The 17,740-nt window shown below is 42.3% G+C and overlaps 1 protein-coding gene across 1 annotated transcript; it reads left to right on the top strand.

Moving 5' to 3' along the window:
* The first annotated feature begins 10,302 nt into the window (after positions 1-10,302).
* LOC145434103 (pre-mRNA-processing factor 19-like) lies at positions 10,303-17,181 on the top strand. The gene is made up of 12 exons (XM_080311400.1): positions 10,303-10,452; positions 10,754-10,902; positions 11,760-11,895; positions 12,362-12,541; positions 12,606-12,745; positions 13,546-13,625; positions 13,863-13,983; positions 14,262-14,364; positions 14,424-14,543; positions 14,608-14,693; positions 15,651-15,821; positions 16,762-17,181. The coding sequence occupies exons 1-12, from the start codon at positions 10,434-10,436 to the stop codon at positions 16,966-16,968; spliced, it is 1,512 nt and encodes a 503-aa protein (XP_080167526.1). The 5' UTR covers positions 10,303-10,433; the 3' UTR covers positions 16,969-17,181.
* Positions 17,182-17,740: the final 559 nt, after the last annotated feature.

Raw genomic sequence — 17,740 nt, forward strand, 5'->3', positions numbered from 1 at the left:
TACTTGAGTAGCTTTCTTGACTACTTTGACCACCTCTGCAGTCAGAACTCGTACACTCCTGACCGGTGACCACATAATACACCGATTCCGTAGTAAGTCGCATTTCGATTACACATATAGGCCTATACTTACATAGCATACGACCGCATTCCAGCGGAGAGTCGTCATGACCCATCTGGACGACAAGTACTCATGTGAAATTCGTAAACTGGGAACTTTGCACCGCGGAGAGCCCTTGTGGTATTCTGTGCCATCACTGATTTCTTGAGCTAAACCTTGCGTATCAAATTTTCTAATTGTGGAAGCAGATCATCCCGCAGGCTTACTATATTTTATGCACTAAAATCGCGAGTGTAAATGTCAGGAAAGTTACTGGGATGCGGTTTCTAGTCGTATGTTTGCTTCAATTGTCGAAATCGCATCAGGAAGAGCGATAGTGAGGACGTCATTTTATCAAAAGGTAATCAGTAAAGAAGTATTTCAACTTTTCGAAGTAGGCTAGTTGAAGTAGATTTTGCCTACTCGCACCACTTTCTCAATTGGCTTACTTTTTTACTTAGCCTACTTGTAAATCGCTTGTAAATGCGTACAGGGACCAGAGTTGGATCAATTACATTATTTCAGTTCAATTACAATTACAATTACAATTACTTTCATGAATGTTTCAATTACATTACAATTACAATTACTCCTTGCTAAAAATATCAAATTACAATTACAATTACAATTACTCCTTGCATGCTTCAATTACATTACAATTACAATTACAATTGCTGCTGTCGAACATGTAATTTAATAATCATAAATTCAACCGTGCTCCTTGACAACCGTAGCGTCGTATTTAACAACAATTCAAGTCTAGTTCGGATTGTGCTGTAATAAATGCGTTTATGTGCGTACATAATATGCTATGTGAGATGTCATTGTGGCGTAATATAAGCGTGTTTTGAATGCTCGGTAATTATGGCTCACGTAATTGGAAATGTAAAATGTTATTTACGTAATTTTCTATGGGTTAGGACAGGGGTCACCAACACGCGGCCCGCGAAGTCATATTTTGCGGCCGGCGACGTGATTGGAAAGCTAAGCTGAGAAACATTTTGAAATACTGAAATTGACGCGCAATGGATCAAACACTGCCAAGACCAAGACGCTTAGAAAACGGCTTAGGAAGTGGTTCAGACACTGGGGTGCGCTCCCCCATTGTGGGGGCGTAAAAGCATCTGAAGGAACGCGGAGCTGTGGCCAACTGAAAATTTTTTCGCGCTCCGCGCGATTTACCTCGAATTCACAGTTATAGAAGTTGCTCTGTGTATAATCAGGAATTCATATTATAGAATTCTCTCATAAACATTCATAACCTTCCATGCCATCCAACTATCCGTTGGGATTGTTTGCATTATGGGTGCATTTTGTGATATGACGATAAGGGGGGGGGGGAGGAATTTTTCAGTATCATAAAGGGGGCATGTCTAAAAAGGTTTTAAAACCATACTAGCTTAGGGCTTCACCACAAGATCAAGCTTTACGTGGAGATGGTCTTTCTGCTAGTAGGCCTACCGTATCTCGCTAGCCCCAAAAATCGTTTTCAGGTATCGTTCACAGCTCAGAGCTCAAAATAACATGAAATTGGTGACAGTGATCCTTTTTTGGATTTGTATTCCTTTAATTATAAAATATTACTTCTTCTGTGGTCACTATACCACACCCATCGCCTATGTTAGGTGGCACAAGCGTTGTACTGACGAAGAGTTTTAAAACGTGGTTGCCAACTTTATATCGATTTTGAATTCATGCGGCCCGCGGCTGCTACGAAATTTGAAAAGTGGCCCGCGACCCGTTTTGAGTTGGCGACCCCTGGGTTAGGATTAAGGATAGGGTGCAGTATGTCGTTGACAAAGTATTATAATATATGCACGTGCGTTTACCCCAACGAAACACCAATAATTACGTTACTATTTGAAACTACAGACGGAGTGGGGGTTTATTTGGCAAAAATAACATCCATTAAAAAGTCACTTGACGAAATTTATCAACCCCCGTATATTAATCGATGTAGTCATCTGGTTTGTTTCGTCTAATTTACTTTCTGCACCCATTTCACTGCTCCACACCAGGTGTAAACTCGAGTAAACATATTTATTTAGGCGTATAGCACGCAGTGGGGTCCCTATGGGTCACGTTTCAACACTGTATTGGTGGGCACCCAAAAAGCCTTCATATGCGGTCATGTGACGTTGAAGGACTAACGAAATGGCACGTTAGCGCCTGTGTTTTCACAGATCATCGGCTTACCTATGAGTAAAAAGCGACATTTATCGTATGGTGCGGTAAACGATCGGTTACGGTCCGGACTGAGATGTGGCAAACGCGTATTGTGTTGAACGCATCAAATTTGTCCCCCTGTCTATTCATGACCACACTCGATGATAACAAAAATTCTAAGGCATGAAAGAACGTACGAACGAATATCGACGCTAACAAGAGAACGATCAGTCAATGTTCAACTTGGCAGTGACTTTCCGCGTTAGTAAGTTTACCATAAACCATGAGCTCGTGCAAATAGTCCAGGCGTCAATTTCTATATTCTACACATGAGCGAGTGATCACTATTACGACGTTTGAAATTGGCTCTACAAACAGTGAGATAGACTGATGCTAACAAAGGTCTTGGAGGGTCAAGAACCACGACTGAGCAGATTGGGAGTATCCGACTATATTGATCAGTCCGGAGCGTCTCTAATCTGTATTGTCTAACCACAGAGCCGTAATATAGACAATGCGGTAATACTGTATACTTCAAGGCTAGGCAAAAGTATATCTGTTCGACAGCAGATCGACGCAAATCGCACGCAAAATTAATATACGATCGACACCAACATGGTATACCATTTTACACACAGCGGATTGATTACGCAGGTGGTGATCAGGTTTTGATCGATTTTTAATGAGGTCGGGCACAGGATAAAGTGGTTTGAGATTTAACTTGAATTTGCTTCACTGAAATACACAAAACAATACAACGTTTTTAGGTATGTTGTGGACTTGGTTGAGTAATGGCGTTAAAAGACGCTACTGATTCGAGTACTCGGTACTTGTGCTATAAACCCAAGTCGTTGTTACTTACTCCTCAACCGTTTCAGGTGAAATTACTTACTCTTTGCATGTCGGACTTTAAAAGCAGAAAGTAGTTTTGCAATGAGTTTACCTCACTTTTACAAAGTTATAAATCAGACCTACACCAAAATCCTACATTTGAATAACGGAATTATGCGAAAACAGCAAGATAGACCCTACCCGCCTCTCGTAGGTCCTTATTTCGCGTTATTCACGGTCTTTTGGGGTATTTTAAGCTAAAACGGAAGATAAATTCACAAAAAGGAGTACATTTATGCGAGGATATTTTCCTGGAGGAGGACGTACGCCAACCCCATTAGTATGAGAATCGATGGGGACATCAAATATATCGCATTGCCGTCAACCTTTACAGCCAGACTGTTTAGAGTCAAGTGTACCCGTTTGATGCTGGTGTGATCAGACTAGATGACCTTCACGGTCTTATCGATCATTCCTATCTAATACCGAATACTGTGCAAGCATATTTTCTGTACCACCATCACTGCCGTGTGTTATGTATTTTGGTTGGATGAAAATAAAGACTCTCTCTTTCTCTCTCTCTTTCTCTTACTGAGTATACGAGTTTCTTCAGACAGCTGATAGGACCGACTTCGATCGCGTCACACTCGACTGATCACAGCTGTTTTGAGTACATCACACCGAAATTACAAGCATTCGTACGACAAGTGATGAGAGCCCGTAAGTGTGATCATGGTTTCCGTAGTAAAAACAGAGTGATTTTGTCGAATACCCCACCGTCAGACGGGTGTATCACTAACGAATACCCCTACCGTTTTAGACCTAGTGTAAAAGACCATAGCTCCCGATCATCATTTTACAATACTAACAAACCCTACCGAAAGAAATGGTACGTAACAGTATCTTGTGGTCGATTAGCTTTTTCATAAAAATATGAAATCTACATTAATACATACCGTTGGAGTCGTTGAGGGGGTAAATTTGGTATCGTTGTGGGGTAAGATTTTATTCATCCTCAAATGATTACGTTCTTGTGGGGCTAAACACGATTGCACTAACAACACATGCACAGCCCACAAATAGGTCGCTACAAAGTTTCGCTGTACGCAGAACTATTAGGCCTTGTATGGAGGTGATCACGAGCCGGTCTTTCCAAATACCTACTCAAAAGCGGTGGACAGGCTTGGCGTAGACTCATGGTCACTTATACCCTATACTTTTACTCGAGGCAATCGCTGGGAATCAGACAGACGAACTCCGTTTTTGATTGTGGTATGTGGCGTGGAAAAAATACAGTACAATTACTGGGATTATATCACACCTCAAAAAGCTTTTCGTGTCTAAACTTGCCTCATGGGTCAGGCGAGGCGACTCACACAGATATTCTTAGTTTATCCTTGAGGGTTGTATAGATTACTGGTCAGCTGTATTTTTTATGGATGATTGACAACCGTTAGCTGTCGCTATTGCACAATTTACGTAAGTGTTATGCCAGGGTTGCACAACTTCTTCGGTCGGCGGGGGTGGATATAGCATAATGAAGTACTTGGACTCGACAGTTCTATGAAAACCTACTCTTTATAATTAGGATGAGAAGTAATTTCACGATATCAACATTTATTTAAAACTACTTGTACTTGAGTACTTCAAAGCTACATTTTTTTACCTACATTTGAAGGAAATTTAGCATTTGTTGCAAATCGGTCCCCGCTATCTCGATAACCTCGCCAGAACACGTTATTGATTTTGTAGTATTCATGGTGTTTTCCGACTACTATGATCATTTACACCGGGTCAATATTCTTCATTATTTTTCGTAACTACCGACTTATAGCACGGGCCACCTCTAGGCTTTTTGTAAGGCACTGCTGCTTGCGCGTATGAGGTGGCGTCGCGAGAATACGTAGTTTCGTCTGGATCTGTAGCGCTTAGGATACGTTGTGTATACACAGAGAGGGATTGCAGTGACGAAATTGCTTCAGTCGAGTAACGGGCGATGTCGATTTCACACGCGTTCCAAAGTACATCTTGTGAGAATGATGTACCATCTCCCCCGTATATTCTCGGCACGACATCGGGTCATTTGGCTGCACTAAGGTGGGTAGACCCCGACAGGGACGGTCGAGTGGGGCCGATTTTATCATGTGATGGTAGCTTGGGTCGCTTTAACTATTCACCAATAGATGTTTACACAGCCCCGTATTCACGTAATAGCCCGCGCAATGCCATCATAGGGTCATTTTTCGACTTGAGTACCTACATACCCGACTTTCGTAAACTAGCCCCGCATTTTGCGTAGTTCGCAGTGTGTTTTTAAGATTATGAGCCAACAAGGGAGCAAATTGACAAGGTGCATTTGGTCGAAGGGAGGGTATATCTGGGAAAAGAAGGGCATATCCTCCCCTAAATGAGGCCGTATGGTAACCCTATTGAAATAGGGATGTCGACGGTGACATAAAATACATTGCACTGTGTTGCTGTCAACCCGAAAACGCGAGTTTTTCCAAACAGGCGGATTGATGACTGACATCGATTGTGTCACGCTCGATTGATCACAGGTGATTTGCGTACATCACACCACATCGAAATTGGAAGCGTACCAACGACAAGTCATGAGAGTTGTTGGCGGGTAAAGTTGTTATCGTTGTGTGATTTTGCCAATGCTCCTTGCGGTGCCAAATCTAATTACACCAATAACACCAGCACAGACAAACAGAAGTCCGCCAATGAATCGATACAAAGTTTCGCTGTACGCAAATTAATGTACAACGACACTCCCCTTACAGCAGAACTGTTTTGTCTGGACGGGGGTGGTCACGATTCGTTTCCGGACCCTGCACAGATTTCATCAGTTTTGGTTAAACCCGGGCTGGATGCGGCCAAGTGTCTTTGAGAGTCGGATTTCTGCTACATTTTACCAGCCTAATACATGGAAATACCAGGACTTTACGTGCCAGTCGGATTTTTTGGACATTGATTTTGCAACCCTATAGTTGCAGTGGATTCCGATTTCGAAATCTCCCACTCTACTTTACACCTCACCGAAAGCAGGCTATAGATCGCATCACGTATGATCTGTCACAATTCATTCCCATTATTGCACCACCGAGCGCGTTTCAGCCAAATAAGGGCAGTCCACTGATCCCCGATAAAGCGAGCTACCCCGATTCGTCACTGTACAATTGAATCTGACATCGTACTCTCAGTTACCTAGTTCGAACGGGAAATGCGAGGCTCGAAGGTGTGACGCAGCAATTCTCTGACGGTAACACCTCGCCGATTCAATATATCCGTAGTATGATGCTGCAAATATGCTCGGCGGTGTTGGCATAACATGTGTTGAGGATATGTTACGGCACACGTGAGCACAACTGATTGTTTGCAGCGAAATTAGTCGAATTCGAACGACAGTGCGTGGCTGCCGAAGCAATATATCCTTGGTATGATATTGTAAATATGCTTGGAGGTGTTGGTATAACAATTGTTGAGGATATGTTACGGTGCACGCGAACACAACTGATTGTCTATAGCGAAATGAGTCGCTCTCGAGCGACAAGTGCGTGGTGAGCTCGCGATCGATATATATATCGTACATACGGGTAAAGCATTAGTTCGCCAACTGATCGATTCAAGTTGTACATCATGTACATTATACAGCATACAAAAATAATATGCCGCGGTAAATTGTATATCATTTACAGACACCGGCATGATTATGCTTGACCAGACGTGAAGAGTAAAAGAACCCATCATAAATACATTGTTTGCTTGGGACTGTCTGTCCTATATGAAGACGCTAGAAAGCGGTAAAGGTGTGGAACAGCAGTTGTTGCTTGCACCAATTACTAGGTACGTAATATCGGAAATTAACACGTTGATGCGAGTCAAATTGAGAATGAGGTATTTCTTTGATTACTTATTATATTCTAAATGTTACTTTATTTAAGTTAATCTATGATGTTCGTGGGAAAATGTAATAAATACTATCAAATACGGGGGAAAATATAATAAATAATACACAAGTCTCGTGTCCAGAGGTCAGGCGAGGTAGAATCAGGAGTGGAAAAGTAGAAGTAGAATGACTCCAGTCTGAGTACAAAGGTCAATCCAGATTCTTTGTTCGTTTTCTCTCAGTCAATCCCCCTTTTTTAATTGCCGCACAGTCAGAAGGGAAATCCCCTCGAGTATTGCTGCAAAATTGATAATGAGCTAATTCTTTCACTGTTTATTATCTTGATAATGTTTGTTTGTTTTTTATAAATCGCGAATGAGGGGATTCCGCCCATTTATCTAACTACTAGTTACAATTACAAATTACAATTGATCCAACTCTGACAGGGACACTGCGTGTATATGACTTTATGCATTTATATATTATAGGGTTATCATATTTTGAAAATGCGAAAAGAGAACACTTTTTCAAAATTTTCAGAGTAAAAACCGGGAAAATGGTAAATTTTTCCCGACTTTGTGGTCGGTCGACTAAAAAAATGAAATTTTTCTGGCTCAAATACCGGAAATCACGTCGGAGCGTTGCTTGGCCGCTGATTTCCTATATCTCAGTCCAATTTCCACGTGCAGGAAAGGAAAGGACGTAATTTATTTTTGTCCTTGATGTATTTGCGGCATTTACACCTACTCATGATCTACATAGGCCTATAGGCCTACACACGATCTGTGCATACTGCATATGCATACCATGAGCGCGTGATGTGCATATGCCGCTGGACAAGGAAGAAGGAAGATGCAGATATAGCCTTTTAAGACTTTCTAAGTCTTGCATCAACCCTCCATGCCATCCCAGTAATGCACGAGCGCCAAGCAGGGAAGTCATGGATACCAGTGTTACTAATCAGGTCTTTGGTCTGACCCGGCCGGGGATCAAGAAGCCGGACGCTTCACCAGAAAAAGACCCGACGAAAGAAAGCACTCATAAGGAATGGAAAGAACTAGAAAGGGCCATGACTTCAGAAAAGATCAAATCGAAAAGAACTGTTACATCGGACACTCTAGGGCTAGGCCGAGGTGAATGTCAGTCTAAAGAGGATCGCAACTGCGTTTCATTCGATATTCTCCTATCTGTTCATTACATCGCATTTTGTCTTATCGCATTGTACATTTTGTGTGACTTGTTCAGATGAAAATTATAACCAAACGATTATTATTGATCTTGTCGGTAAATGCAAAAAGAAATTCTCAAAAAAGAAGACAAGTTCCCCAAAAAGAGGACACTTAGGAGTCCTCCGAGGACACTTTGAAAAAAGTAAAAAAAAAGAGGACAAATCCTCTTAAAAGATGACGTAGACGTATGGTAATGGTAACCCTACTATATTAGAAATAGCCATTACCACGGATATCCGTGATGTCACTAAAACTATAGATTACTAACCTACGGATAGATACGCAGGTCCCGTCGTTACGCTCCGGCAAGCAGTTACACTTGTTGCTGAGCAATCTAAAAGCAGCATAATTGGTGGTGTTATAGTTCGCGACCCGAGGGCTGAAATTTAATGAAACTGGTCTTAATCGAGAGCTACTGCCGCACTGATTCCAAAAATACAAATTAAAATCTTGACGGGGATATGGAACCACCTCAAAACAGCCCTCAAAATCCGAAAATCGGCATTGTTCCAACAATGGCACCACCGCAACACGATGAACGTAACAATTGCAATTTCATCAAGCGATTGTTCAGAACAATGCCGATTTTCATATTTCAAGGGATGTTTTGACGTGGTTCCCTTTCCCCGACAAGATTTTAATTTGTATTCTCAGAATCAGTGCGACAATAGCTCTCAATTAAGACCAGTTTCATTAAATTTCACCCCTCGGGTCGCAAGTTATAACATCACCAAATATGCTGCTTTTAGATTGCTCAGCAACAAGTGTAACTGCTTGCCGGAGCGTAACGACGGGACCTGCGTATCTATCTGTAGGTTAGTAATCTATACTAAAACACGATGACGAGCTCATACAGTAACTGATAGAGATTTTTTTTTAATTATTCGAGGCACTCAATAAATTTATCATCGTCTCAGGACTTCCGGATTTTCTCGCAATGACCACTGCGGTGGACTGACAGCACTGAGCTATAGAAACTATAGAAATTAAACATGGAACGGCAACGACCGATTTTGCAGCTTCGTTCCGCTTCGCAGAGGCTGGAGAGGAGAATTGTTTTGCGTAAGCGAATGTAGGATTTCTGGCGACCCAAAAGCTATCTCCCCGAGCGCAGAAATTATTGAATCTGGTCTTGATCGAAAGCTACTGTTGCACTGATTCCAAAAATATAAATTTAAATAATGACCAGGCACTGATCCACCTAGAATCTGTCCTCCAAGTCTGAAATATCGGCATTGTTCAGAACAATCGGGTAACCGCAACACAATGACCATAACAATGACCCGTTGCGACTCTCCGATTGTTCGAACAATGCCGATATTTCGACTTGGAGGACGGATTCTAGGTGGATCAGTGCCTGATCATTATTATACTTTATATTTTCGGAATCGGTGCAGCAGTGGCTTTCGATCAAGACCATATTCAATAATTTCTGTGCTCGGGAAGATGGCTTTTGGATTGCCAGAAATCCTACAGTCGCTTACGCAAAACCACTCTCCACTCCAGCCCCGGCGAAGCGGAACGAAGCTGCAAAATCGGTCGTTGTCGTTCCATGTTTAATTTCTATAATAGAAACACTCGTAGAGCCATATACGCATTCATGCAGAACGCCCACGTTCGGTGCAAAAGCTCGGCGCGATCTATAGACGAATTTAGCGAATAAGATATGGTTTGTAAAGTTGAAAAGAGAGGAAGCTATATTCATCAGCGCTCGCCGCTCTGTATTTGAGTCCCGAAAGTATAGGATTCTGCATCAAAGGTTGCGGTTGCTAAATATCTGGCGTGAAGTATATATGTGATCTTATTCACTTGAAATTGTAACGACGAATTCTAATTCATATAATTCGAAGTTGGAATCTCACAAATAATACGGTACGGTATACGATACCGTTATCGTGTTGGCGAAATTTGTTGACCACTTCGGGGAAATATAGTTCAGTTGAGCTCAGAATTCTCATCTCTTTTGCCGTACCACTGGCGTTATTGTGAGACGTGGGGCAGTCAGGCCTGAGGTGAACCATAGTTATGAAATTGGACTGATGATTTTATGACTTGTGGTGGTGTGTCATTATTTCAGGTCAATCCATAACGGTCTTGAGGTTAGCTTATGAATTGAATAACAAGGTGTTCATTTTTCTTATTAGCAAATGTAAAATTTTTACTCCTAAACCAAAAATTATTGTGTGATCTGTCATCTGCGGAAACTCCGGGGAAGGATGTCACTGATTTGCTCGAGTAAGTAGCCTATATGTCAAATATGCATAATATATTCATTATTTGGTTATTCAAGATTTCATATCTGATGATTGTTATGAACTACGAAGCCAGACTTGGATTGGCTTATATACCAATGTTATATGTCTGTGGTCATTGTGTGGTGTCTATAATCTCAAATCAGATGATTGCATTGATGGAAAAGTGATTAAACCAATTAACCTCAGTTTTACAACATATCAAAATTTGGTTATCACTCCGGATCACACCACTGGAAGATTTCATAGTATTTTAATAAAATCATGTTTGTCTTCTATTCCAGTATCTGGTGAGGTGCCTGAAAACCCTTGCATCTCACACGTTTCCGGATGTATTTTTGAGCGCAGACTGCTGGAGAAGTACATTCAGGAACATGGTACGGACCCTACCACTGGCGACGCAATGACTCCGGACCAGATCACAGAAATCAAGGTTAGTGACCTCCTTTCTTGGCAAGAGCTGAAAACCCCGACACCACATAATCTGTCGCCATTTGATTTCCGTATTGTTCTGTGCGAGCAGTATTGGGCTACCGGTACTAGCGATGTAATTGATTAGGCCTACCACTATACAATTACTTTGGAGATACATGATTATTGTTATTATTTGATTACAGCAAAACCTAGAAGTTTTGGATGTCCATTTCGATTACATGAAAATGTATTGACCATTGCATTATTTCAAGTCCTTGAAATGGAGCCTAGAACACATGTTCCAAAACAATACATCCATTACGGAGATTGAAGCTCATTTTTGACTGTCAATGATACATTACATTATTCCATGTTCAGTTCATGCCATAGACCCTTTAAAACTCAGATTTTGTCCTGTTCATTACCTAAAAAGTTGAGTGATTGTCCGGTAAATGCAAAACAACCGATTACGATTAGTTTTTTTTCAGGTGTAAGCAATTTGATAACTTTTTTAAAATTCTGTAGCCTAAACGTCAGTATCACTTGCAATCTCATGTCTGTTCTGTGAACTGTAACTATACCTGCAGAATCTTGTGTTACATGTAATGTACGTACGAACTGTCCACTAATGATGTAAACAAAATCAGCTCGGCAGTAACTCCGGTGTCCAGCGTGTGGTTGATTCAAAACTACCGTCGTTGAACTGTGATTATGATCAGAAAAAAAATTATTACATATTTTTACTCAAATAATAATACAGTAATGGATATTAAATTGCACTGTGGAATAAATCCGTCCGGGTAATCAAGGCCTATATAATTTACTTTTTGATAATCTGGGCTTCATGAAATATAACGCAGTGCTTCATAAATGCAGGCTAACACAGTGATCAAACCGAAACCACCGTCCGCCACCAGCATCCCGGCTATTTTGAAGTCGTTGCAAGATGAATGGGACGCCTGCATGCTGAATTCGTACACGCTCCGACAGCAGCTGCAAACCACCAGACAAGGTTACTTCATAACTTTCATTTCCTTCTTTAGTACCGATCGGCCGCTTGTCAATAACGACTCTTCCGTGCCAATGCTGCAGTCAAGACCAGGTACATGGAGTCGGTTCACTTTATAACCGACTCCGGTCATTTCATTTCAATATATCTCGACTCTGACTCTGACCAAAATTCCTGTTTATCTACTCGGAAAATTATACATTATTACAATTTTTAGTTCGTTCCCAAGTGAATCGACCTATTTTTTAATTAAAAAAATTGCCCTCATCAACAGAAATGAAGTTTGTGAAGGTCCGCCTTCATGAAAAACTCAACTTTGTAACTGCAGCACTTTTTAGTAACATTTAGTTTGATTTTATAGTAGTTGGAGTCCGAGTCCGAGTCAGACATTCTAATAAACTCCGACTCCAGCCAGTATGTGCTTCCCCAAATTACAATTTTCTCGTTAAGACGCACCTCTATATTTTAGAACTTGCTCACGCCTTGTATCAGCACGACGCTGCATGCAGGGTAATCGCAAGGCTTACAAAAGAAGCCACCGCTGCCCGCGAGGCCTTGGCTACCCTCAAGCCCCAGGCTGGCATTGTACCAAATGTTCCAGTTGCCGCTGCGCAACCGATGGCCGTCGATGTCAAGGTGGAGGATGATGGTAAGTTGGGTAGGAACCTAGTGGGGGGTTGTTGCTTGGTGTTTAACCGTCATTGTCTTTGTAGGCGAACCGATCGGCATTTCGGAGGACGTGATTCAAACCTTGTTGGACAAGGCTCACGTGCTTACCAGCGAGAGGAAGAAACGAGGAAAGCGTGTGCCTGATGGTCTTGCCAGCAGCGACGACATTAGGAATTACAAACAAGTGAAGTGAAGCTAGTCGATTTCAATCGTATTTTGCACCGATACTTTACGCTAGGGGTTATTAAACTGGGGTTCACCAACCAGTTTTACGGGTTCAGTGAAAGGTTAATCTTGAAACTACAATCGTAAACTATCAAACTGCATTGTCCTTCATAAGATATGTGCTTATTTTTTAATTCATATTTACTGTGACAAGCATAGCTTTTCCCCTAGTGCATGTGTGGATGAGGCGTCGTTGGCGGAAAGGATGACCTATTTTGCAGTCATGAACATCCCAAATTTTTGTGAGTCCAATGAATTGAGGGGTCTGTGCTCCAAAAAATTTAGGAACATCTGCCGTAGGCCTATTTTTAAGTAAGGCTGGGTAAAATTGAGTACCTGAGTGGCTGAATGATTCGATTATTTTCTCAAGTTATAAACTGCATTTGATGTAGATTGCAGACATTTAAGGCTATCTTACGTTAAAGTTTTCGTGACAGGATTTGTGCTTCATAAGTTGACGAGGACTCTATCAAGCATTGTGTTTTTCTGGGACAAGATAAGGAACTTTGTTGTAATCGTAAAAACTCGACATGAACGTCACCAGCCGTTCAAAATTGGCATGCTGTTGATGACCTAGATATCCTGTTTTGCGTTCCAATGATATTGTTAAATACTAATAGTAACATGCAGTATCCAGCCAGTCTCTACTGTTACGGCTCGACAACTCTACCGTTTATAATGTGATATGGTCTCTCTCAATGGATCGGATATATTTCCAACCGTCCCATCTCGACCAATTCCGATGCTTGTTTTTTGCAGGTTGCATCTCACCCGGGACTGCACTCCGCCTCTGTGCCCGGAATATTATGCCTCGATCTTTGTGCGGCTGACAATAACAGGTACGCGTCACTGGATAGCTATATAATCACACGATAGACACCCATCAAGCAAGGACGCTCTACTTTGTTGTACCTGAACTCACAGCCCCGTAACTAACTCTTCGTAATCTAAACTTGCCGGTTTGCTTTCGACGGCCCTTGTGGTAGAAAACATCTCCCCAACCCCTTGAGCGATACCCCATGTCCTGACTGATTCACCGACTGATTAAATAATGCCGTTTTCGTTTCACGCCGCAGAGTTATCACGGGCGGAGCTGACAAGACAGCGGTGGTCTTCGACAAGTCCACGGAGCAGGTGATCAGCACTCTCAAGGGTCATACCAGGAAAGTGACGCGCGTCATTTACCATCCTACCGAGGTCAGTCACCGCAAATTGTTCCTTTGCAGTTAGTCAGCTTGTGTTCCCATCACGCCGATAGACGGGGTCAAAGTAGTTATCGTTGGTACTGGACTAGTAAGTAAGTAAGAAAGTATTCTAGGCCCAGTAAAAAAATACGTATTGTAGGCCTATACTAGACTGAAAACTGTCAAGAGGATGTAGAAGTAGCCTAAAATCGTAACTACTCGAGTGCAAAGCTACTGGACTACTCTAAAAAGCGGAAGTACTTCTTACTGACTGTCTCTTCGTAATGACAGGACGTCGCCTTCACATGCTCTCCTGACTCTACCATCCGTATCTGGTCTGTTCAAAACGGAAAGTGCTCCACCATCATCAAAGCGCACAAGGACAGCGTTACGGGTGAGATCACGGCATTACGACACTATGCCGCCAGCGAACTAATCGTAATTCTCGTTCAGGCATCAGCTTGCACGCCCTCGGAGATTACCTGCTCAGCTGCAGCGAGGACCAGTACTGGGCTTTCAGCGACATCCGCACCGGCAAGACCCTTTGCAGGGTGACCGACGAAATCGGAAGCGGTACGATGTGTCTCGGTCGGGTCCGGTTGTGTGTCTCTTTAACCTGTTCTCTGTGCTGTTGCAGCTTTAACTTGCGCGCAGTTCCATCCGGACGGCTTGATTTTCGGCACCGGGACTCAAGACAGTCAAATCAAGATTTGGGATTTGAAGGTTTGTATGGGTGTTTGGCCAATTGATTGTGGTCTGTGGCCTTGCTAATCATGTTTCGTCGCTAATCCTTTCAAAAGTTGGCCTGGGCAAAATCGAGTATCTGGGTGATCCGATTCTGTGTTGTGTATATATCTTCAAGTCGAGTAATAGGAGTACCGTCTGTTATGGCATGGCATCTGGCAACAGTAATGATGACTTGTGGGTTCAAAATTGTATCTTTTTTGCGGCCGCTAGGAAACCAGTTACACCCCATCCTGTATGATTTGGTATGTCTGGACCATGGCTATTTCGTAGCGCTTGTGGGGGTCGATCACATGACAGAGCTGTCGTTCCATGACTATTAGTAGACTTGTCCGATATGTTTTTCAAGGCTGAACTATGATCATGAACACTGAACAATCAGTTCTTCGAGGCTTTAGCAGTAGAAATACAAAATAATAATAATAAATAATTAATAATAATAATAAATAATAAATAAATAGATAGCCCTGCCCATAAAGCTGTTTCGGAACTGGATTGTACGTTCAGTTCTGTAAATCCCGTCTGAAACACTTGCTGGATTAGAAAGTTTCGTTAGTCAGCATGCTAGACTTCTGCAAAGCAATGGCGTCTACTGAATTGTGAATCTCCTATATACAGTGTGTTTGGTAGATTTCTTATTTAGATTCTCAGGGTGACATTGACATGTGAAATTGTGAATAGCTGGTCATTCTGAAGAGAGCTTTCGATCCGGCACTGATGTTTTGTTGCGTCTACTTTCAGTAAGCGAAAGATGTTTTCATGGACGTATGCCCGCAAAAAGTAATACTTTCGAGAAATGTATCATTGACAAGTTTGAACTGCGAATGTGTTGCAGATTTCTCTTTTTAGCGAATCCTGCTTGTAGCCGACTTACACCACGAGACGCTGTCGACGTATGAATTTCATGAGCGGTTTTTTATTCCTCTTCCTGTGCAGGAGCGTGCAAACGTCGCCAATTTCCCGGGACATTCGGGACCGATCACGGACATCGCGTTCTCTGAAAATGGATACTACCTGGCGACGGCGGCGGACGATTCGATGGTCAAGCTTTGGGATTTGAGGAAATTGAGGAATTTCAAAACCCTCACCATGGACGATAGACACGAGGTACAAGCTGGTTTGAAATGGGATGTTCATTTCAGGAAATGCATTCATACTTAATGCGGTCAATCCTGATTTGATGTTTTTATCCTCTGCAGCTACACAGAATTTATATTCCGCTCAATTACAAGTAGAAGTAGTCATTTCAGAGGCATGTTCAAACTTCTTCAAGTAGAAGCGGAAAATGCAGGTTTCAAAAACTAAAGTAGGTTCGAAGAGTAAATTCGGTTGAGGGGTCGTGTGACTGCTGTGACGCTACAAATAATTACAAATATATTCATATTCATGATATGGCAACTGTAATTGTTTCACTCTTATATCCCAAAACATTCTAGCGTATTAGATCCAAAGTGTTGTAAGCAAAAGTTGTAGCAGTCTGAGAACTTGACCGCCGGGGTAGGCAGTTCAAGTGGGTAATCTTACTTGGGTACCAGATGTGGTCAAAGTAGTTCTTGTTGGTATTAGAGTAGAAGTAGCAATTTTCAAGTATGTAATTCAATAATAATATTTTTCGACTATTTGTCTAGAAAACTGAAGTACTGGAAAACTGAAGTAGAATTGGAAGTAATCTAAAATCTTAATTACTTGAGTTAGCATTGCAAAAGACAAAAGCTACTCGAGTACTCCAAAAAGTAGACGCACTTGGTTGCTGACGCTCACCACCTCTGAGTAGAATTATGGCGATCTAAATTCTACACGAGCAGAATACGGTAGCGATTTTCGAGTAAGTAGAAAACGTGAAAATGCATTTTAGGCCTAATTTTGTTAAAAAAAACTGAAGTGTGAAGTAGAAATGAAAATATTCTTGATAATAACCACTTGAGTGAGTAGTGCAAGTTCGCAAAACCTGCAAGAAAAGTAGAGTACCTCGCTGCCGATGGCATTGTCCAGCACTCTGAAAAAATAGAGGTTCTTTGTTACTGAACGCCCTTTGGAACCGTTTCAGATCAAGTCTCTGACTTTCGACAAGTCCGGCTCGTACCTGGCGGTCGCTGGCTCGGACGTGCAGGTCTACCTGTGCAAGCAGTGGCAGGAGCTGAAAACCTTCAAGGAGCACGGCGGGCTCGCTATGGGCGTGCGGTTCGGCGAGAACGCCAGCTTCCTGGCGTCGTGCAGCATGGACCGCACTCTGAAATACTACGGGTCCGCTTGAGGACGGAGACTTGATCTTTTACTGGCTCTTTTTTATGATGGCATGCGACTTTGTCGCTGTTCAAATTGCGCAGTCACAATCTTGTGTTCTCGCGGTGATGCCGTTTCTGGAATCCCTCAGTCCTGTTTGGGCAGCGGGTTGATCGCGACATGAGCTTGAGCATATTATAGCTGCCATGAATCACTTTTTGAGTAAAACTTCGCCGAGATCGCTTTTGGGAGTTATTTTGACCTGATTGTTGTGGTTGTTGGTGGTTCGCAGGGCTGTGCGGTTGGTTCCCTTAACTGTTGACCCCAAGGCCAGGCATTTTCAATTTATGAACATTCCAGCCGATTTTACTGGAAAATCGTGTATTGCAATCATGTTCTTTCGGAGTTCAGCACGATGAAGAGCAGCCTTCCGGATAGATGCCAATTTATCACGCCTTAAACATAACGGTAGTCGTGTGTCGCCGGATAGATAAATAGATACATTTATTTGTCACACCAGTGAAAATCCCGTACGAGCCAGGATGACGACAAGAGACAGGGATCAGACTAAGGGCTGACTAATCGTCTAGTAGCGCTCTGCAGACCTAGGCCTACCTACTAAGGACAGTACGAACGTGAAAGGTTCGGGCTCGTAAGAAAACGAGCTTTTATACGAAGTTCTCTGTGAGCAGGAACGAAATGCCAGTTCTAAACACTGTCAATTTATTCAATACGTGACGGACCAAGGGATTATCTTGAGTTGCAACTAGGGTAGGGCTACCATATTTTTGTGAAGCAAATTC

The sequence above is a fragment of the Botryllus schlosseri genome, chromosome 2 (assembly GCF_051294905.1).
Source record: "Botryllus schlosseri isolate E-star chromosome 2, Bs_hap1, whole genome shotgun sequence".
NCBI classification, from domain to species: Eukaryota; Metazoa; Chordata; class Ascidiacea; order Stolidobranchia; family Styelidae; genus Botryllus; species Botryllus schlosseri.

Excerpts from the sequence above, each read along its gene's own strand:
- LOC145434103 (XM_080311400.1), top strand. Across the intron at positions 14,365-14,423 it reads GCACAAGGACAGCGTTACGG|GCATCAGCTTGCACGCCCTC; the intron begins GTGAGATCACGG and ends ATTCTCGTTCAG. Across the intron at positions 14,544-14,607 it reads GACCGACGAAATCGGAAGCG|CTTTAACTTGCGCGCAGTTC; the intron begins GTACGATGTGTC and ends GTGCTGTTGCAG.